This window comes from Pinus tabuliformis, chromosome X (assembly GCF_031772625.1).
Source record: "Pinus tabuliformis cultivar Carrire ecotype Pingquan chromosome X, CPIR1, whole genome shotgun sequence".
Taxonomy (NCBI): domain Eukaryota; kingdom Viridiplantae; phylum Streptophyta; class Pinopsida; order Pinales; family Pinaceae; genus Pinus; species Pinus tabuliformis.
Window position 1 is genome coordinate 1,559,405,505 of NC_142308.1, and position 24,279 is coordinate 1,559,429,783.

A 24,279-nucleotide genomic window follows, 5' to 3' on the forward strand; every position below is an offset into this window, starting at 1 on the left:
GACTGCTGATATAAAATTGCAGACCTGTGAAAACAAGATTGCAGTAGTGATAACTCACATTTAAGTCTCTAAAATTGGCTAAGGAACTTTTCTAATTCGTAATCATTTATGGTTGAAGTGATTTGGACTTAAAATTAGGTCATTGGCATCTATTTGCACTCTTGCATTCACACACATAAGTGCTCTAATTGAATTGATAAGTGTTTAAGAAGTTTGGCTAATTGTTCTATTGTGATCTTGCTTCTCATTGCTATTTATTGGATGATTGGATACATTGTTCATTGTTAAATTGGATATCTCTTGTGGATGCTATTGTATCTAATGAGCATATTGGTGATTCATTATAATCTTGAAGATTGCTAATTGTCTTAAGAAGCATTGGTATTGTCTTATGTCACTTGAGCAATTATCTATTGGTAATACTGACAACACTTTCTGGCACCGTTTAGTTTGAGCACTTCTTGTGGTTGAGATTGTAATTCATTTATTGCTTAAGTACCTTATTGTTCATAATTGAAAATCATTATAATGAAGCACTTAATTTTTTATAATAATCTCACCTTAAGAGCTCTCATATTTTGCACTTGCATCTTAGGATTAGCCTCTTGCATTAATTAATTTACTTCCAAGCATAAGCTTGGTCGATAGAGATATAGACCCACCTTTCTCATCTAGCTTGAGGAGTTTAGCACCTCTTTAGTGGTTAACACGGTGACCTTGCAGTCGTCAGAGCCACAGTCTTTGCAGCGCGGAAGGTATCGGGTGGTTAGAACTTAAGGGGAGGTATCGTTAATCAAGTCTTAGCTTGCTTCCCCATGGCTTCTCTCTCACAACCTACTTTAGAGACTAGTTTCAAAACAATTAAGAGGAAGGATACATTTAGAATAAGCATGTAACTTAAAATAAACCAAGATTCTGCATCTCACCTAGATTTTAGAATTTGCATCTCATTTAGGATAGTGAAGTATCCTTAAACAACAACTGTTCATCCAGTGACTTGGTAAGTAATTTGTTTTAAGCAAGTAATTGACTCCATTTAAGGCACTAGTCTTCCACTATAATCTAATCAAATCATTTAACTTGCTAAATCAACGAAGTCTCTAGGCCATTCAGTTGTGTCTCTTGGATTTGTTGGTTGCCAATGAATCTTCCATCTTCACATTTCATAGGGACTAACCCCCATAGCTTGCTGTAGGGAGACATTAGAACGGAGAGGGCGGGGATCAGAGTGATATCCCCCGCCCTAAGCGTTGTTGCATATCCCCTGTACATTTTGGGCGACAACATTTTCTGGCGCCGTTTCCGGGGATAAGTTTATTTTTTTCTCAACATTTTGACAACATTTTCTTCACCTTTTCATCCTCTCATCCTCCGTCTTTTCAGTAATCTTCTCATCACCTTGTTCACCTTTCTATTTGCACCTTTAGCACCTAGACGTTTGGGTTAGTTTCTTGTTTGGGTGGCGACTCCACTTATTCATCCATTCACAAGAGCTTATACTAGAAGAAATCCTGGTAGCTTGGTTAACTCCGCTCTTGATCCTAAAAAGGCTCTAAGAGCTCAATTAAAAAATTACATTCTAGTAAGCATTTAATCTTTCTCGGACAGGAAGCCCTCCCTGATATCCACTTGCTTTTCCCTGATCCCGTTAGTCAGGACATCATGGATTTTTACAGGCCTTGCAACTTTGCTAATATCCAGGGGTAGCCCCATAATCTGTCAAATATTGTTTTGGACAAGATCCCTATGTTTCAGGGGAACAATGCAATCATTGTTGATGCTCACATCAGGAAGTTCACATCTTTCCTACTAAGACATGCTCACGCCGCTGCCTACAATCATGAAGATGTTAGAATGAAGCTCTTTGTCCTCTCATTAGAAGATGAGCGGTACTTAAACAAGCCTAATAACTCTTTTGATTCTCTGCAAGCTCTCATCAATGCATTTAAAAGGAAATATGGGGACAAGAAAGAAGGAAGATATCTGTTTAAAGCCATCAACAACATAAAGAAGAATGAAACAATTGAAGAATTTAATCAAAGATTCAATGGTATTATCAAAGAAATGACTCAGGATTATAAGCCTCTAGACAAATCTCTATTAGAGCAATATCTTGAAGCTTTTTGTGTTGATACATCTTATGAAATTAGACGTGCAAAACCAACTGATTTAGCCATTGCTCAAGCTATTGCCGAAGAATTAGAAAAAGATAAGAAAGTGTTTGGTAAGTCATAAATTCCTGGTTTTGAAAGAGGTCCAGTCAGAGCTAAGGGAAAGGAAATAAAGGAGGTAGAGCATGACCCAATTAAGGAATTAACTCAAATGATTAAAGAAATGAGAGTTGAGCATTCTAGAGAAATGAGTGCCATGCAGTCTAGGCTGATTCAAATGGAACGAAATCAAGCTCAAAATGTTCAGCCTAGAAATAATAATAATAATAGAGGTAACAATAATCCATGGCCAAGAAGGAATCCTCCCAATGATCAAAGACCTCCCACTTCGCTTGAATCTGTTAATGTTGTCGATCAAGCTATTCCATTTTGCAAACCTTGTGAAGGATTTCATGAAGAAAGTTCATGTGCCATCACTAGAAGACTCCTAGATGAAGGAACCAATGAACAAATAAATAATGTCAATTAGAATTCTTCAAAAGAAGGGTGTTGCACAGACATGATCCCTTCATCTTTCACCATCAACAACTTCAGTGATGAGAAAGATCCTATCACACAGATGTATGGTGAAACTCCATCTCAGGAACAGATTATGGAAATTTTTAGAAACAAAGGTTACACTTATCAAAAGAAAGGTAAGGATCAAAATCATAATAAACAGGTCGCTTGTAAAAGGTATCAATCAAGATTGAAAATTGATTGGGCCACATGGATAAATGGTGTTATGATTTCTGCTCCAGTGCTAGAACTTCTAAAGATTCCTTCTCAAAGAGCAACGTTTTTCAAAGCTCTAGGCATGGCTCAACAGGATAAGACTGATACGCACCCGAAAGATGAAGAGATTAAGTTAAAGGATCTAAATTGTTACATGACTAATGAAGATAATCAACCTTTCTTCCTTACTTTAGAAGTTAATGACCACCTGCTTCACAACTGTATGTTGGATTCTGGGGCCTCAACCAATGTCATGACTAAGAAGGTTATGGATCAGTTAAATTTGAGAATTTCAAGGCCCCATCACAACATTTGTTTTATGGATTCTAAGAAGATTGAAGTCTTTGGTGTGGTTAAAGACTTGCAGGTTGCCTTGACTAATTATCCGTACAAAATTATCACCATGGATATAGCAATCATTGATGTATCAGATGTATGGGGAATGCTTCTCTCAAGGAAGTTTTCCATTCTCTTAGGTGGATGCATTCAGTTGGACTTATCATATGCTACTATTCCCGCAACAACAGGTGGTATGGTTAGGTTATACAGGGAAGTAGAAAGAAGTTACTATGTTGAAAATCCAAATAGGTGAGACAATGATGAGGAAATTGAACCACAAAGTCACCCTTTAGAGCATAATGCAGTGGTCACTGAGTTCATCCAACCTATATATTCATTTTTCTTCATCTCATCTTCCAAGAAAGAAAAGGAGACGACTTGAATTTGACAAAGATATGCAACGTAATGATGAACATTCACATCATACAAAAAAGGGTCAGGATTCAACAAGGGACATCTGAGAAACAGTTGATTGAGTTACTTGTATGCAAACAAGTGTTCCAGATTGTGCCATAGGGATGACATCTGATGTCATAGGGCATCCTCTGTTCTGTATTCCTAACCCTACACTATTAGTTAGGATTTTATTTATGTCATTAGTTAGTTTTCTTTCATGCATTTACATTTTATGTCTTTACGTTTTGATATGTTAGAGTAGATTTTTTCTATTCCAGCAAATGTTCTATATATACATGATGATTTTGATTTTGAATGGATATCTATTTGATGGACTTTTGTTTTCTTGGATACAGGATTCTGGATTCTCACATTCCTTCAACGAAGCAACGTGTCCCCATGTAGAGCCAGATGTTGACCACACTTTGTCAACAGTGTGAGGAAGCAAAATGCAAAGTCATGAAGATTTTTTTTCAAAGTGCAAAGTCATTAGCAAATTGTAAACCCAATTTCTGCATATTATATTGTAAATGATGCTAGTATGACCGCTTATTTATGTAACAACACCTAGGTAAGCCTTAGATTTTGGCAAAGAATTTCATTATAGGAAGTTTTTTAATCCCTTCTAGTGTCAATTAATTATTTTTTTGGCTAAATTAAATATAAAACCTAAGCCAAAAAATTAATTAATTTTGAGTCAAAAAAATAATTATAGAGAAATGAATCTATCTCCAAGTGGAAAATAATCTAAAATTGGCGAGTCAAAGAGAAGTCAATTTTTGGAGGTCCCCCACCAAGGGAAAAATGGATATTTAAGAAAATTTGAGCCCTTGGACCTTGGTGGTTAAGTCAAAGTCAAATTTTTGAGGAAATTAATCCAAAATATTAATTTTTGGATTAATTAAAAGTGGGTTTTAAGAAAAAATCGAATTTTTCTTCAAAATAAAAAATTTGACGGTGGAGATTAAAAGATGATTAAGCTATTTTCAACGGTCGAGATTATTTTGACGAGGATCAATCCAACTAGCCGTTATTTTCCACTTGGAGGGGTTTTCTTATATATAAAAGCTATTGAGCTTCTATTTTCCATCTTTGGATGATGTAATTCTTGAACGTTGGTATTGAACTGCTGCTTTGCTGGGAACATTTTGTATCATAATAGAAAGACTTTGGGGTTCAGTTCATGGTGTTTTTCTTCTATTGATATGTGGTAGCTAGGTGTGATCCTATATCGTGCTGAATATTGCTAAATAATTGTTATTTCATTTCTTGGTGATAAGAACATTCTATTGGTACATGCTACCTTAGGTGATCTAATTCACCATAATGATCTAACAATTTCATTTGAGAATATTATAGAGATTTACAGGTACGTTGACCCTTGGGCTCCAAGTTCACATACTGTGGGGAAGAGTTGACTATGTTTGGGCTCTTAGATTTTTTTTTATGGTATTTGATCTTGTAGGAGGGTTTTGGCTAATATCTAATTTTCGAAATTTATTCATTCATCTTTATTTATCCAAAATTATCTCTCCAATTTTTTTTTTTTTTTGTTAAATTTGTATATTCGTAAATAATTTGTAAATTATTTTTAATCCATTTGTTTTGCATCACTTGGGGTTTTATATTTTATATATATAATTTGGGTTTGGCATTGTTTGATTCATTTGTGCAGGTGGACTTCAAAATTGGTCAAGAGAATTGTACTGGGGTTTTGAGGCAGATCTAGGCCTAGGAAGGCAAGATCTAGCTTCCAATCATCCTCAAGGCTCAGTGTCCAGCATTTTTTCAGTGCTTTGTGGCAAATATGTGTTTTTCTTTTTAGGCCTAGCCGTGAGGCGTAGGAGCCATCTAGGGCCCTCGACCCTCCCTTTTCCCTAGGCCGCAAGGGCTGGCAGTGACCCTTTACCCTAGCTATCAACCCTTCTAGGGCTTCTTTTCCCCCTCAACCCCCCTCTACCCTACCGTCTAGGTTGAAAAGGGCCTTGACCCTCCTTCCTCCTTGCCGTGGCCTCTATGAGGCCTTTCTTCCTCTTGGCCCTCCATTTGGCCTTAGCTGCATCCCCTAAGGGCCTTTTCCCTTAGCCATAGGCCCTCTAGGGCCTCTTGCTAGCCTTGTGTCAGCCTCTAAGGGCTTGACGTCAGCCCTTGTGGGCTCATCTCTGCTCATTCATCCCTTTTTCGGCTTCATTTGTCCTGTCTTTGCCTTTATCTGGCCTCTAGCCTTGTCTTGTGCCTCTTCTAGCCCTAGTCTTGGGTTTTTTTTAGCTTTGAAGCTTTGCCTAGACTTGTATTCAGTCATCTCTGAATTTGATATTGGTTGAGTGGGATAACATTGTGTTTTATGCAACAATATTAGAGCTAACTTGGTGGTTGCAGGTATCCAAGCTCATTGGAAGTCAAACTAGCCTTCAATTAGGTCTTGAGGCCTCTCGGTTTGCCTCTCTTCCTCTCATTATTCTCTCTGTTTTGCTACAACCATTTTATGCGGTCATATAACTCTAATAAATCCATTAATATTGACCAAAGATCATCTAATAATCACTCAACTTGATTAGTTAATTGTTGGAGCATATTTGGCGTTGATAATTTGACATCTTGTTGACTTATGAGGGACCGAATCATTAATTTTCTGAGTTATTACAAGTCTGATATATGTTATTTTGAGGTCTGATCTGAACATTAAAAGTCTGATCTATAACTTCTAAGCTGTCACATAGTCAACTGGGTATCATTGGAAATTTAATGCATTGATTTTCTAGCCTATATTTGACATCTTGCATTGTTTTTTGACAGTAAAATTGCAGACCTCTGAAAACAAGATTGCAGCAGTGATAAATCACATTTAAGTCTCCAAAATTGGCTAAGGAACTTTTATAATTCATAATCATTTATGGTTGAAGCGATCTGGACTTAAAATTTGGTCATTGACATCTATTTGCACTCTTGCATTCACACACATAAGTGCTTTAATTGAATTGATAAGTGTTTAATAAAGTTGACTAATTGTTCTATTGTGATCTTGCTTCTCATTGCTATTTATTGGATGATTGGATACGTTGTTCATTGTTAAATTGGATATCTCTTGTGGATGCTATTGTATCTAATGCACATATTGGTGATTTATTGATTATAATTTTGAAGATTGCTAATTGTCTTAAGAAGCATTGATCTTTTCTTATTTGTCTCTTGAGCAATTATTCTATTGGTAATACGACAACACATTCTGACACCGTTTAGTTTGAGCGCTTCCTCTTGTGGTTGAGATTGTCATTCATTTACTGTTTAAGTACCTTATTGTTCACAATTGAAAATCATTATAATCAAGTACTTAAATTTTCTTTAATAATCTCACCTTAAGAGCCCTCACATTTTGCACTTGTATCTTAGGATTAGCCTCTTGCATTAATTAATTTACTTCCAAGCATAAGCTTGGTCGATAGAGATATAGGTGCACCTTTCTCATCTAGCTTGAGGAATCTAACACCTCTTTTGTGGTTAACCCGGTGACCTTGCAGTAGTCAGAGCCACAGTCTCTGCAGTGACGGAGGCATCGGTTGGTTAGAACCTAAAGGTTGGTATCATTAATCAAGCCTTAGCTTGCTTCCCCTTGGCTTCTCTCTCATAACCTACTCTAGAGATTAGCTTCAAAATAGCTATAAGAGGAAGGATACATTTACAATAGGCATCTCGCCTATATTGTAGGATTTGCATCTCATTTAGGATAGTGAAGCATCCTTAAGCAACAACTATTCATCCGGTGACTTGGTAAATAATTTGTTTTAAGCAAGTAATTGACTCCATTTAAGGCACTGGTATTCGGCGATAATCTAATCAAATAATTTAACTTGCTAAATCAACAAAGTTGCTTGGCCATTCAGTTGTGTCTTCCAGATTTGTTGGTTGCCAATGAATCTTCCATCTTCACATTTCATAAGGACTACTCCCCATAGCTTGCTGTAGGGAGACAACTAGAACGAAGAGGGCGGGGTTCAGAGTAACAACCCCTGCCATGAGCGTTGTCACATATCGCCTGTATAGTTTGGATGACAATGGGGTCCACTCAGCGAGCGACTCCGAGTATTGGGAGAGGATGAGCCAAGTGTGCAGATCAGTTGATGAAGGAGACTCAAGAAAGAGTTGGAGCCCCCAAGTCCACGTTCAGATAGAGTAAACAACCACAAAGATATATAGGGTACATGGATGATGACTGAGTTGATGGATTTAGAGCCTTCTTGTTACAAGGAGGCAACCTCTCTGCAACTATGGAGTGATGCCATGGTGCAGTATTCCTCGATCATGATGAACGACGTTTGGGAGATAGTGCCAAGACCGATTGGCAAATCAATGGTTGGTTCTTGTTTTGTGTATAAGATCAAGCACAAATTGATGGGAGTGTGGAGAAGTGCAAGGCTAGATTTGTGGCCAAAGGGTTCTCTTAGGTCAAAGGGATAGACTGGGATGGCGTATTTGCACCCGTGGCGCAATACTCTTCCATTAGGACCATATCAACGATTGTAGTGTAGATGGGGTGGAAGTTCCACCAAATGGACGTGAAGATTGCTTGCCTTGACAAAGTTGTTGAGGAAGAGATTTATGTTGAGCAGCCTGAGGGGTTGGAGACTTTCAACAGAGACACGCATGTTTGTAGGCTGAAGAGAACTCTTTATGGGCTCAAATAGGCACTGAGGGCATGGTATGCCTGGATAGACAATTGCCTTCTAGGATTGGGCTTCAATAAGAGTGAGGCGGATCCTAGCTTGTACTACATTGTGGTTGGAAGTATTCCACTCATTCTAGTATTGTACATGGATGACTTGATACTAATAGGAGCATATAGTCTAATCCAAGATTGCAAGAAGGATCTTGCAAGGGAGTTTGAGATGAAGGACTTAAGGCTGATGCACTATTACCTTGGGCTGGAGGTATGGCGAGGTGATGGGTATATTTTCTTCTGAAAGGGAAAGTACATGCAAGAAATTCTCAAGAGGTTCCACAAGCAGGATTGCAGGCCCATGACCACGCCTCTAGTCACAAACTAGAGGAAGGTGGACGCTACTAGAGCAGAATGAGTTGATGCCACACTTTATAGGCAACTTATTGGGTCGTAGATGTATTTGGTGAACACATGACCCAACATTTGTTTTGCAGTTAACCAATTGAGCCAATTCATGGTTGAGCCGACTAGAGTGTGCTGGGTTGCTGCCAAGCATGTGTTGAGGTATCTCAGGGGCACAACAGATTATGGATTGTTATATAGGCAGGTGGTTGGTGTGAGGCTTAAGTGCTTTACAGATGTAGATTGGGCAGGGGGTTCAACAAACAAGAATAGCACTCCAGGTTGTACCTTTAGTGTTGGGTCAACAGCTGTTTCCTGGTTCAGCAGGAAGCAAAGATCTGTGGCACTGAGCTTAGTGGAGTTTGAGTATATCCGCTAGCCTGGGAGCTTGCTGAGCCATTTGGTTGAGGAAACTACTTGTTGGGTTGTTCAGTCAGAAGTTGGAGCCCACAGTCATACACAGTGACAATCAAAGTTGCATTAAGCTCTCTGAAAATCTGGTGTTTCATGACCACTCCAAGCACATCGAGATCCTGTACGACCATATCAAAGATTGTATTTAGAGGGGTAAAGTCAAACTCCAGTATGTGCCTTCAAAGGAGCAGACAACAGATATTCTAACCAAGAAGAGAAAGATTTGTCTACTTCAGAGATAAACTGGATGTAGTACAAAAGGCGCAGTTTCACACTTTATCTCATTATTTGACAGGAAAATTTATTTTTCCTATGGTAAAAAATTGAAGTGATCTTGATTCTCAACCATCCATCGAGATCTAATCTCAGCCCTTCGTGGAAGTGGTGGGACCAGGTCGACTTCATTGGGGAAAAAGGGCCTAGACTTGGCTCATTATACACTAGACAACTTGTGTGTTCAATTCAACAGAGTAAGGGTGTTCAATTTAGTGCCTAGGGTTTTTAGTTCAGAGCAACTAGGGAAAGAAAGAGAGGCCAAACAACCTCAGAATCCTCCAGCCAATGTTCATCTTCAGCCAGGCCAATTTTAGCAGCACAGAGGGGCCGTACTTAGGCCATGCAGACCTGTACGATTTCCGTACAGTGCACAGGCAGTGAGGCCGAGAGGGAGCAGAGCGCAGATCAGTTTGTGTTGAGGGATCTGCAGAGTGAAGGGAAGTCTTCCCTCCTCTTTGTAATCATTTTCTGAATATTGTAAACTGCTGAAGCATGATAAGAACACACAAGTTTGCAGGTTTTCCTCACCGAATCCTCGGAGCTGGGGTTTCCTGGGTAAATTTCTGGTGTATTGTTTATATGGTGTGTTTGTCTTCAGTTTTTCCGCTGTGCATGCAAGTTAGGAAACTTAACATACATTGGATTTAAGTTAAAGTTTCAGTTTCAGTTGCTTTGCTTTAGATATTCAGTGTTTAGGTTCTGGGTTTCAAGAAAAAAACTAACAGAAACTCAGAGTGTCAAGAATAAATCTCCATTGAACAAATTCTGTCTGCTGCCACGAAACTACATAATGCTGATGCTGACTGATTGGATTGCTTTGATCCATTTGATCATAAACTTTGTCAAAGTCTATCTTTTGGAAAGGAGACTGTAGTCTAGTCTCCTGCGCCACTCCAATTTTCTAAGCTCCATTGAACAAATTCTGTCTGCTGCCACGAAACTACATACTATGCGACTGATTGGATTCATAGGGCCACTGTCTTGGCCATAATTTTCTAAGCAACACTGAGTAAGGTGATTGGATGCCAGCTCCAATGGTCTTTCTAACCACATTCTTGGGAATAAATTTGATCAATCCTTGATTGAGAAATTATGAAAGCTGACATGAAGAGAATACTTCCAAGGCCAACAAGTAGACATTTAATGTGATATCCTCTTCAAATCAATGTAACTTAACAAGATTGAAACACAGATGAAAAAGAATGGCAAGTAGATAAAAAACACGTCAGCAGAACTCTGGAGTAATGCAGCAGAAGTTATCCAGATTATGTATGTGTGCACGAGGAAACACTAGAATAGATCTTAATGACAGTTATATGTATTCAATGTTTACATACAACAGAATGTGATGTGCAGTCAAGTAAGACTGCCATAGAAAGGCTACATACTACAAAGGATGGGCCACAAGAAAATTTGTAATTATTATATGAGTTTCACAGCAGTATTCTTGCTTGGACTTACCAATTCTCTGACCAATTCTTGTGCTCTTCAATGTAATGGTTCCAGTTAGTGAAGAGTTGACTTTGGTAACTTGTAAATATAAGAAAGTGACTATGGTGTCCTAGAATGTTCAACTTATATTACATTCAAGTTTATTGCCATTTCTGTGATTGCTTGATTTTCTTAGAATTGTGATTTGTGACTTGTTCTGATTCATATTACCTGAACTCATGTTTGTCTTATTGCACTCTTTTGCATGCTATTAAAGGCATGATAACATTATGTTTTTGCAGTCCTTATTATTGGTTAGTTTACGAATAAATTTAGAGTGAGGAATGACAGTTCTTAAAAACTGCATTTATTATCATTTCACTTTCTTTCTTCTTTTTGATCATCTTTGTACCACTGGGATTTTCAGGGGAGCACAACAATACCCTGCCGAACCATCTTTTCCAAATGCTTCAGCTCAGTCATGGTATCCACCTGCAGTGTTGCCGCCACTCACTGGCCCTGGTTGTCCTCCAATACCTAACAATTTAAGTCAGGTTGGGTTGAATCCCTACCAAAGGGCAGGTGCTGTCACAAATACAATTGTTGACTCTCGTCCCCAATCTCCATCTTACTCGCAGCTTTCTCCTGCTGCTGAAAATATATATTCTCTTTTGAGAGATAAAAGGTAAGTTCAATAATGGAGGCATGGATCCTGTGAATCTTGTGCTCAGATTATTTTTTCATTGTTGTTATACGCAATATTGTTTATGTGCAATAGTTGCCTTGTGGTTTATTTACATCATTTCTTTGCTTGTTTCCATAGACTTTAAGAAACTTCAAAATACAATGTGATAACCTGCAAGATTATGCAATTTAGTGATTCAAAGGCCAAATTTTGTAGTTATCAAACAACTGGATTAGTTCATTATCAGCTATATGCTGTCACAGTTTTGATAGATGATAGGATTCAACAGGACATGAAATTAAGATAGATGATAGGATTCAACAGGACATGAAATTAAGGGTGGTTTATAGGAGGATGCAGTCAAGTGCATTCTTATTTAGAACACAAAAGTAGGCCCACATCATGTGAACCTCTTTCTTGCCAAGCATATGCATTAGTAAGCGGATTAAATGCAAAACTGTGTCCACTAAAACACTAAAAACTGAGCGTTGATAAGGCTTGTGGATGCCATACTCTAGAGATTACTAAATAGTAAAAACTGAGTGTTGATAAGGCTTGTGGATGCCATACTCTAGAGATTACAACAATGATTACAAAAAATAGCGACTATTGGTACCAATACATATCACACATTCTAAAACTGTGTTGCGATAGTAGCACTAGATGCATGTCACAGTATGAATAAAACGGAATCCTGAGGGCACAAAGTCTGACCGCCCATTGACAACAGGATCTTGATGATCCTGTTCATCTTTAGCTTTCATTTCAGTTGTTGGGGCATCCCAAGTCTTTCCTTCATTTTAACAATTGGATGCCTAGTCTTTAAGCGGCTTTCTGTTCGATCTCCCTTAGGTTCACATTATCACCAGTACAAGTTAAAGGAATGTCTTGTCGGCGACAGAGTGGTACTTCTGGCAGCCTCTACCATGCACAACATGATCTAGGTCAACCCTCAGAGTGGGTGGATGTTGTATTATGGACATCTCCCTGACCTTTACCATGTGGACCATGTCAAGAATGGCTCTTTCTTTGGTGATGTCCCTTAGAGGTCCCCTCTGAAGGTGAGATTGGTTTGAGTGTGCAAGCCGTATTTTCTGTTTGCTACATAAACTTTTGTTGACATGTGCCCCTGACAATGTATGAAAGTTTCTTTGGAAAGTAGAGTCTAAAATTTTCAATCCTTCTTGAGCCCCTAAGCAAAAATCCTTAATGAAAATCCATTGAACAAAGTCCTTTTCATAAGAAATTTTCCCTAACCATCACAAAGGGCAGGTTAGTTAATTGTGTGGTGTTAACACCAGATTTGCCTTCATGAATTTGAGTGTTATTTTCCAAGTTCCAACATATGTTCATGGATATTATATGGGGAGAGCTTATCATTACAGAGTTCGCCATTTGGTATCAACAATTTGTGAGCATTATATGGGGTGTGTTACCCACCACCTGTGGGTAATGTATATAGGATTTTTTTTTCTCCTGGATGGTCCTTAGCCAACAGCCCCTTTTAGCCACCAGATAGCTCGATGTGCCATTATCTCCGCCACCTAAGCCAGCCATGTGGTCCCTTGCCCACTTGTCATGATCCTATGTTTGAAGGTGGGCCTCCCCACCTCGAAGGTCTGTATTGGTGGGGGTATTTGGTGAAAGAGTGGGATAGGTCTGTATTCTTGTCTCCATTGCCCGATTTTGTGATGAGCCTTGTATCCTAGTCTCATAGGATCTCCTTTACTTGCCATTAGCTTTAGGATTGGCACTACATGGGAAATCCCAATTTTGGTTGCATGGTCCCGCTTCCCAAAACCATATACATCACTCCCTCTGGCTCATTTTATCCCCATTCATCTCTTTTCGTATCCAGGTCCACATGTGTCCAATGGGTCTACATAGGGTTAGCCTCCCCCTCCCCTTGTCCACACCTTGGGTCGGGCCTAGAATGATGCCCGAAGGTTGATGTAGCTAAAAAGAAAAGAAAAAGCATAGTTTGGCCACTCTCAATAGAAAATGTACCACAAAATGCAAAAGATGGTTGGGACATACAAATTTAGCACGTGGGCAAAAACCAAACATGAGCTCTACCCCTTATCCATGGCCATCACCCTGGTTCCTATGGGCCATAGATGAGCCCTCTCCATCATTAAGGAACCCATGATTGTCCCAACCCTGGTGGGCAATGAACTGCCCCACCTTAAAGGGGTATCCACTGCTATATATTACACAACATGCTCTCATCCCCTGGAGCCTCGAGCAGTTATGAAGAAAAATCAATCAAAGGCAAAAGGCATATGAAGAAGGGTGGAAAAACAAAGGCCGAGGTAACTCATGTACCACGATTTTCTCCCTCCTACACTCATATACCTAGGTGTGGGCTTCCCTTATTATAGCTACCCTTACCATAACATGTGGTTAGGATGATTCCTCTGATCCCCATTCCGTTCCATTGCTTTATCATTTGCCACCTACCACTTGAGGGATGTACCATGGCATGTCAACCCTTTTAAAGGATGAAACCACCTAATAGGGTCCTTGGTGAACCCCCTTATTGAGCTTGGAGACACTTGTATATGCCAGGGCTTGCTATGGAAGGGCATGCCACCATGAGGTGCCCCATTGATTTCATTGTTGTATTGGAGGGTAAGGGGACACATTAGATCTTGTGCAGGATTGTAGGTCGGTCTCCATTTGGGGCTTGGTCTGCCTATACGGGGTCCTAGCCCTCTAGAGGGCCACATTGGTGCTTGTAGGGTGAGCGTTGAGAGCCATGGGCCTCCATCATAGCAAAGAGTATTTCATGGATCCCCAATACCACTCATTGATTGCCCGTGTTCCACTTTTTGGACGAGGATGATGCACTTGGTTCAGCATGCCCATTTGGCTCCACACATGCACCACACACTTGGCAGATGATCCAGGGTCTAGATAAGGGCTTATGCCATCTTCCCAGCCCTTAGAGATGGTTTATAGGTAATTTTGATTCACTTGGAAGCCCACGAGAAGGTCCTTGTGCCCCTCACACCTACTTAGGGACACCACAAGGATTTGCTTGGAAAATAAGGGGCCAACCCCTTGTCCACTATGTTTGAGGTCCATTCTCACATCATGGCACACTCAGGACTTCATTAGGCCTCCTCAAAGGCCTAACGACTCATTTTATTGATCATTTGACCCTCTTGAGAGGTTTATCATTATGTTATTGAGTTATCTTGGTGGGCTTGTCACCAAGGGATGTTATTATTGCACATTATTTTATTATTTGGGGCTTAATTATGCGAAATTAGGCAAATCAAACTCCTTAGTGATTGTATAAATAGAAGTGAGATGATTCATTTTGATCATCATCACTTGGATTGGATTAATATCTCTTATGAGATTTTCACACTTTTTGCTGGGATGAATTTTTGGAGCTTTTCTTTATGCATTATGATGTTTGGATTTCGCTATTGTCTTTGGAGCTTCTCTAATGCGAAGTTGATAAATGGATATACTCTCTCTCATGTAAGTCGAAATTTTGATGCTATTCTTGTCATCTCACTGGTTAACTGCATGTATGTTGTTATTTTTATTCTTGTATGGGTTAAATGTAATGCGAAATTCTTCTGGGACCTTGAATAAGTAATTAAATGCATGCGTTGACCTTTGAGGGATTGGGTGAATGTTCCTAGAGGCACCTCTTAGGTTAAAGACCTCGAAACTTTGTCTCCTTCGCAAATTTGAAGTATAAATCTCTATTGATCTAGTTGCTGCCCTTGGAGAGGCTAGCAAAGATCAATTAGGGCTCCTTAGCTCACGAAATTTCATGATCTATGTGTATCTTGACTCCATTAAGCCCAAACAATAAGGCATTGATCCTCGTATCCCTTTGGTGGTCAAATTTACCTCTCTTTTCTTCATTTTTCCAAATTCTAGGCTTAACCCTAGAGGGTCACCTAAGGCATCAAGCCAATTTTTTTATAGCCATCCAAACACCTTGAAAAGTTGTCCAATATTGCATTGGGGTCTTCTCAAGGGGTCCTCCAAATGTGAGCACAATTCGACTGTGGAATTCCGAGATATTGCAAGCCCTAGCTTGAGGATCATTTCTCTCCATAGGTTGATTTGGGTTAGTGTCCTCATTTGGATCATTGCATTTCAATCTTCAAAGAAAATTTGTCCTTTGATCCTCTTCTCTTCCATAATTAGGTCAAGCCCCTCCTTGGTTGATCAACTCCATACCCTTGACCTAATTCTAGGTCCACTTGGTCCTTTGTGGTCCCGCAACTTTATAACTCTAATTTCACAAAGATCACATAAAGGTCGATTCTCCACAAGGATTCTCTGGTCTAAGAATCAGCTTAACAAAATATATTCCCAAACCCTAGCCTCGAGAATCCCCTTGGTCCTTCCTAGGGGCCCACCACCTTGCCTTTGAAGCAAGCAAGCCATCTAATTGAGTCTCTCTTGTGAATAGGCCCTATGAATCACCTCTTACCCTTTCATAGATTCATTCTTCTTTGTGATTCCTCTTATACTGTGTCTCCTCCCATCGGTGAAAGTCTGTAAAGAGTAGGGAGCCTTAGCTCAAGTGACAGTGGGCTATCGCTCCATTGTTTCCCTTGACCCAGTAGTGGCTCTCTCTAGGATCCCCCCCAGGACCCCTGCTAGTTTGAGTGGTAACAGGGTGGATTCAACATTATAGTTCATTTGACATTGATGGTGCATAAGTACTTTGCCCACATAGGTGCTTTGTTGCACAACTTTATTCTAGCAGGTCCTTGTTCTAGGGCAGCAATCTATATGTTTCAGGGAATATTCAAACATTAGTATTCCAGGGGGACAACACGTTGTGCTATCTTTAGCAAGTTTTTAGTTCAGGGTTCTAGAGAACTATTTTTAGCAGGTTTCCAGTTTAGACTCCGAGATCTATTTTAGCAGTGTTTCCCCATGCATCAGATGGACATTCAGATTTTGGAATCTGCGTGGGAGAATGAGAATAGTCAAATGAACACTTTTAGATTCTTGATTCCGCTTTTTTGTTATTTTATATTTTTACAAACTTGATCTTTTTTAGCAGTGGATGACATTTTTTGAGACCTAGTTTGGAGTTCTCCAAATGTGTACTTTAAGATTTTTCAGATTCACACCATTTTGGAAAATTTCTACTTTTAGAAATATTATCCTACTTGAAATCTGAAAGTGGAGCTGGATCCCCATTGGAGATATAAGTATGTGGTTGCATTTTGGCTTGCTGTTTCATGCTTTTTATTGCAGATGACAGTTCTGATATTTAATATTACAGTGAGAATTTTTTACAATTTGGCAGCATTCTTTAGTCTACTTAGCTTCCAGGTTACATAGGGATTCCCCAGGAGGTTGGCAAACACTAACCCTAAGTGTAGAAATACTATATGAGGTGATAGTGTGCATTTTCTTGTTACGTTGGAACCCTTCCAGTTTCAAGCATTTTTGCGTTTGTTGCTGGTGAGTGAAGTAGGCTTCTTTGTACTTGTAGTATCAGGCTACTATGACACTGGTGAGCGCTTTTATTGTAGATTTTGTACTCACTTGGTGACTCCATCAGATTCAATGTCCAATTTGTTCAATGATAATTATTGCTGTGTGTAGACCATGCATATTGAGGGATCACATTACTTGAATTGTTGAAGCTGTCAATAGAGGAAATGATGTAGGAACGTTTACTAGTCAAACCCATTTTTGACCTTCTTATGTCAATCCATTTACTAAAGGAAGTTGGTTTGCTTAATTTTATTAAATTGTAATATTTTGTTAGTTGTAAATCTAGAAGGAATCTATATTGTTAGAGAGGATATGATGAGTTTTATTTAATTGCTATGTAAAGGGATAGACTTAGCCAAATTAAGAATTTGTTAGGTAATCTAGCAAAACAGATGGAATTTGTTAAGTTGGGTACAAGAGCTCCATGTATGATTTTTTTAATGTAATTGAGAGAAGTTAGAAAAATTAGGGAGGAGAAGTGTGAGTGAGAAAATCAGAGTGAAGAGGTCTGAGAAAGACTGAGAGGATGATTGTGCATCCAATGTTGTAATTTTTATAATTATTTCTCTTTCAATTTATATACCAGTTCGTATATTTCCATGTGTGATTGTGCAAATTCGTATTGTATTCAGTGTGGGCCATATTGGCTTTCGTAACTCTATTGTAGGAAGAAGCGATGGTTGCAGGTAACTGGTTCCCAGGTTCAATTTCAGGGTTCATAGCTTCAAATATAGGTCATAGTGCAATTCAGTGTTTTCAAATTGGATCGGGCCAAAAAGTCTTATAATGTCAGACTCTACCAAAATCGGGATCATTTCCCAAGATTCATCAATTGATAGAAACAACAAAAAGGTCATCATAGATTGTCGTCCTTCCAAACACTCTACGGAGTGGATATCTGGATCAAAATTATAGTTGTGAAGAAAGACGTATCCGAATCGAAAAAAAATCTGTACTGGCAGGGGTATCTGGTCGTAGCAAAGTTTGAACGATGAGTCATCAACCAAATTCCAGATCACAATTGATAATCCAGACTCGAAATATCCGGTTTGAACCCAATCACAAATTATAAAAGGAGCCGGATCACGGATTTTGGATTTGCTCATTAATCCAGATTAAAGGAAATCTGGGTCATAGCCAAACACAAGACTTAGCAACCATCTGGATTGCCAGATCTCTGGATTTCAGATTGTGCGAGAATTTGGAGTTTTGAGGTTTCGGCCTTAGCGAAACTGGGGGTTGAGATTCGAACAGAGTGCAATTAGCGCTAACCTTTGAGGTCGAAGCTACTTCCACGCAGAATTTTGACTGCAGTGTGAGATATTCAGATCTCTCAGGAGGATTTTGAAGAACATCTATCGACAGTTAAGGGAAAAATCAGTTAAATGAGACTGAAGGCATCGATTTTGGTATCAGAGTGCAGTCAAAGTATTTGCTTTTAAATATGCAGAAAGAGTCAAGACGCAAAGGAGCAACTATAGGAGTAGGTCAGGGAAGGCCTGTAGCAAATGCAACCTTGCAAGCAGAGATGAGGTGCATTCAAACGAGGTTAGAAGCGATGGAGACTGCCCATAAAAGAGGAGCTGACATGGAAGATGTTAGTGAGGCAGAAGACGAATCTCATAATGAAGAAAAAGGTGAAGAATCAAAAGAGGAAAAAATGCCGGAGATGATAGCTAAGATGAGTGGCAAACCAGAGATGGAGGTGCCTGTATATTAAGGTTGTTTAAATGTTGATGAATTGATGGATTGGATCAATGCCATGGACAAATATTTTGATTATGAAGATGTTGATGAAGAGAAAAGAGTGAAGTATGCAGTGACAAGATTGAAAGGTCATGCAACCCTATGGTGGGATGAAGTTTATACAGATAGAAAGAGGAAAGGCAAGTTCAAGATCAAGAGTTGGAACAGAATGGTGGCTAAATTCAAAGGTAAGTTCATGCCTAAAGATTACCAGTTAAATCTTTTCAAGCAATTGCAGAATCTTAGACAAAAATCTATGTCAGTAAGGGAATACACTGAGGAATTTTACAAATTAAACATTAAAGCTGGTCATATTGAAGAGGATGTTGAAAAGGTTGCTAGGTACATTAATGGTTGAGGTATGAAATTCAAGATGAGATTAGCATCTTATCTCGAGGACAATTGAAGATGCATATCAAGTTGCTTTGAAAGTAGAAGAGAAGATAGCCAGAAAACAGAGTTAGAAGAGTAGAGGAAGAAGTCCTGCAAGAGGAAAAGGATAACAAAGTGGTAGAGGAAGATTTCAGTCCTCAAGAGAGGAAGGTGGAAGTTTAAGTAGTTAGTCACCAAGAGGAGGTGAATCTAGAGGAAAAAGATCTTTCTCAAGAAGTAGAGGCAGAGGTTGAGATTATTAGCCCAGATGTTACAGATGTGGAGAATTGGGAAATATGTTACAGATGTGGAAAATTGGGAAATATGTCGTGGGAATCTCTAGAAAATAATCCAGCAAGTCAAAGAATTGCACATGTGATAGAGGCAAGAGAAAAAAGTGTAAATTCAGTAGCAACTGGAGAAACCCTTGAAGTAAGAGAGTCATTATTGATGAAAAGAGTTTTAATAAAATTAGAGAAGGAAGCCAAGGAGCCATCCCAGCGTATTCCGAACTGTATGCAAGTCAAAAGGTAATTTCTGAAAAGTTGTAATTGATAGTGTTCGCACAAATAGTTTGTTTTCCACATAGATGGTAGAAAAATTAGATTTGAAGAGAACAACACACCCTACTCCTTATAAAGTGTCATGGTTGCAAAAAGGACATCAAATTTTGGTGAATGAACAGTGCAAGGTGGAGTTTCATATTGGCAGCTATAAGGATGAGGTATTATGTGACATAATGCCCATGGATGTATGCCATATTTTGTTGGTGAGACCATGGCAACATGACAGAAAAGCTGTTCATGATGGTAGGAGGAATAGCTATACACTTGAGAAGAATAGTCAAAAACATGTCTTGTTATCTTTGCAAGTTGAACGAGAAAATGAAGAAGCTTCTTTTGTATTACCGAGTTTACTTAACTTAGCATGTTGTCAGAGACTGGAAGAGATAGACCGATTGAAGCTGATCATTGATAGGAAGGGGTTCTACTGTGCTGTTAATGAGTGGAAAGAAGCTACTGCAAGAAGTCAAAAAGGAAGAGGTACATTTTGCTTTGGTTGGAAAGCCCAAGGTAATTCTTACTAGCACAAGCTTAGATGATTTGCCTGAAGAAGTCAAAGTTATGTTGGATGAATTTGCTGATATCATTGTTGATGATTTGCCAAGTAATTTACCTCCTATTAGAAGCATTAGTCATCATATATACTTAATTCCTAGGTCAAGTCTTCCAAATAAAGCAACATACAGAATGACTCCACAAGAGAATGAAGAAGTGAAGAGACAATTGCAAGAGCTGTTGGATAAGGGTCTCATCAAGGAGAGTTTGAGTCCATGTGTTTTTCCTACAATACTTAGCCCAAAGAAGGATGGTGGATGGAGAATGTGTACTGATTCTAGAGCCATCAATAAAATTAAAATCAGGTACAAATTTCCACTTCCACGCATTGATGATTTAATATACTATTTGAGTGATGCCAAATATTTCTTTATTATTGATCTAAAGAGTGGATACCATCAGATTAGGATTAGGGAAGGAGATGAATGGAAGACAACCTTCAAAACAAATCATGGATTGTATGAATGGTTAGTGATGCCTTTTGGTCTCACTAATGCCCCTAGCACTTTCATGAGACTAATGAATGAGGTTTTAAAGGAATTTACTGGTAAGTTGGTCATTGTCTATTAAGATGATATCTTAGTATACAATCAAACAAAGGAGGAGCATCCGAGTCATCTCAGATTAGTCTTAAATACCTTGCAACGAGAGAAATTATTGATTAATTAGAAGAAATACAGTTGTATGAAGAAGGAATTGGTATGGTTGGGTTTTGTGATTTCTGAAGATGATTTGAAAATGGATCAGGAAAAAATTAAGGCTATCATTAACTGGCCTGTTCCAAAGAGTGTCTTTGAGGTGAGAAGTTTTCATGGTCTAGCAAGATTTTACAGAAAGTTTATGAAGAACTTTAGTATGATTTGTGCTCCTAATGTAGAGACTGTTAAAGAAAGCAAGCAACCATTTAAATGGACTGTTGTAGCTGATCGAAATTTCAAATTGCTGAAACAAAAGATAACAAAACAATTTGTCTTGGCCTTACCAGATTTCAATAAATTTTTTGAAGTTGAGACAGATGCAAGTGGAGCTGTCTGAAGCCAAGAGGGAAGATCGATTGCCTATTTTAGTAAAAAACTGAATGAAGAAAAACAAAAATATTCCTCTTATGATAAAGAATTTTATGCTATAGTTCAAGCCTTAAAGAAATGGAGACATTATCTTATGCCCAAGGAGTTTGTTTTGTACACTGACAATCATGCTTTGCAGTTTATCAACGGTCAACTGAATTGAATCAAAGACATGCTAAGTGGGTAGAATTTTTGTAAAATTTCACATTTGTGATTAAGCACACAAGTGGTTCATCAAACAAGGTAGCTGATGCATTGAGTAGAATTAATTTAATTCTACATGAATTTCAAGTTGATGTTTTGGGGTTTACTGTTTGATAAGCTAAAAGAGATGTACAAAGGTGATGGAGATTTTAAGGCTGCATATCTAGCATGTAAAAATCCAATTAGCATGAACATAACTTAGTGGTTGAGTTATATGATTCAAGAAGGATTGCTGTTCAAGGATAACAAGCTTTGCATACCAAAATGCTCAATAAGAGACAATTTGATAAAAGAAAAGCATTAGGGAGGACTGTTAGGACATTTTGGACTGGTTAAAACATTTGCTTTGTTGAATGCATTTTATTTTTGGCCAGGTATGCAAGCTGATGTAAAGAAGTTTGTTGAAAGGTGCAAAGTATGCCAATATGCTAAAGGAACAAGTCAGAATGTAGGTTTATATCAGCCCTTGTGGATTCCAAGCAGACTGTGGGACTCTGAAAGTATGGATTTTGTATTGGGGTTTTCTCGAACTCAAAGATGTAACAATTCTATTTACGTTGTTGTGGACAAATTTTCAAAGATGACACATTTCGTAGATTACACAAAGATTATTGATGCAACCAATGTTGCTAATTTATTCTTTAGAGAGATTGTAAGGTTGCATGGTTTTCCTAAAAGTATTGTTTCAGATAGAGATTTGTAGGCCATTTTTGGAGAACATTGTGGAAGAAACTAGGCACTAATTGGAATTTCAGTGCAACATACCACCCATAGACAGATGGACACATAGAGGGGTAAACAAGAGCTTAGGAAATATGTTGAGATGTTTGGTAGGTGAGCATCCCAAGTAGTTCGACCAAGTGCTTGCTTAGGATGAGTTTGCACATAATGATTCACTTAATAGAAGCACATGAATGAGTCCATTTCAGAGTTTATATGGAATGCATCTGAGAAAAGTAAAGATATTGAGATTTTTAAATAAATGTGTTTGTTTTAGCAAGGCTTACCTTCACCTTGGTTACCTTCCACATGTTGGATAGCGATCATAACGCTCGCTAAATCAAATTTTCCTTTGGACTAGAAATTGGAATAGGAGTCAAGAAACTATCTCAGCTACTCTAGCCAAGAATGTCAACACAAGCTCCCCACTTACACTATGAAGATCTCCTTATTCGAGAATTTTCAAACCACTAAACCAATTGTAACACTAATAGGATCTCACCCTTGCTGAAGATAACCCGTTTATGCTGCCATTGGGTTTGAATCAGTGTTGTTAAAATCGCGATAAAATCGCGATTTTATCGGAAAATCGCGATTTTTTCCTCTGCCCGATCAAATCGCGATTTTTATTCGTAAAAATCGCCACTTTTTTTTATACCGATTTTTATCGAAAAAATCGTGGGGGCTTGGGACAGCATAGTTTTATAACTTTTTTTGGGTTTTTTCATGCAATTTTTTTGAAAGAAACAAATAATTTTTGAGTGGGGCAACTTAATGATCAAGTCTATGCCCTAGTATGGATATGCTATTCATGGTAATGTTAAATTCTTAAAGTAAAAGTGACATTCTCCTTAATCTTCATTTTCATCCTTTTACTTAAATTTTTAACATTACCATGAAATGACTCAGGATGTTTGAGAGTGGTTCCAGCCTCATTGGATTTCATATGGAGAAAGTAGAATTTTAGATTTCATTTAAAATCCAGCAGACTTATCAGTTTTTCAGGATTTTAGGATTGGGAGATTGTAATGTTTCGAGGTGACACCATCCGCCCAGCCTACCCCTGCCACCAGTAGAGGACGTGGTCTACCTCCTATAGCTCCTACTTCTAGTTCTTCAGCTTCTAGAGCACGTCAGACTCCACTGCTATTTCCACCAGCACAGGCACCAGCTTCTACATCTAGAGGGAAAGAGAAAGCTGTGCCATTTTCTCGCAAGAGGGGCAGAGGAAATCAATAGGATTAGACTTTCATTTTATTGTATATGACATTATGACATGATGAGATACATTATCATATTTTTTGTTGATATTTTGAGGCTGAGTTGGACTTGGGACTCGGGACTTACTATTCAGGACATGATTCAATGTTGTGTGATTTTAGCGCTAGAAATGATATTAAACATCTTATATATTAGTTTTTTTATCATATTTATGTGTCAATGTATTTATTTTATGTTGTAGATGGTTTAGATATTAAAAAAATTGAAAAAAAATGAATATTTTTGTGCCAAACGCTTTTTTCCCGCTTTTTTCCGCTTTTTTCCCGCTTTTGTCGATTTTTTCCGCTTTTTTCCCGGCGCCGATTAAATCCCGATCGCGCTTTGTGCAACATTGGTTTGAATACCTTTAGCAAGAGCGAAGGGTGAGGTGAAGGCTTGGGTCTAGATCTCCCCTTACATGTCACTTGTAGCCCCTTGGTGGATTGGCCTAGCAGCTTTGTGGTAACCAAGAGCACCTGTGTCTATTCTGTGAAATATAAATATTATAACACGACATTGAGAAAAAAGAGTACAAAAAATTCAACCCACACAGTATTTGCACATGAAAAGTTTCTGTTATTGCATCAATTGATCTCACAGTTCAAAAACTACTAATGGAAGGACGGTCTAGCCTTCTATAATCTTTCTTGTAATGGGTAGATAACAATTAGTTTGACACTCTCCCAAACTAATGTTATTTGACTTGTCGTCGACATGTTGAAGACTAAGTCATTTTTTACAATAATGATTTTTTGCATAAAGAATTCTCCTCCAAGAGGGAGTCGATTTGCTTGATGAGAGAAAATGGCTAGTTTGT

The 24,279-nt window shown here is 38.5% G+C and overlaps 1 protein-coding gene across 1 annotated transcript in view; it reads left to right on the forward strand.

The window, feature by feature from the left end:
- The window catches only part of LOC149145994 (vacuolar protein-sorting-associated protein 37 homolog 2-like), a 214,691-nt gene that overhangs the window by 42,572 nt on the left and 147,840 nt on the right, over positions 1–24,279 (forward strand). Inside the window, exon 2 of the mRNA XM_089448956.1 lies at positions 11,228–11,485. Coding sequence (XP_089305082.1) covers positions 11,228–11,485 — 258 coding nt within the window. The remainder of the gene's footprint in view (positions 1–11,227; positions 11,486–24,279) is intronic.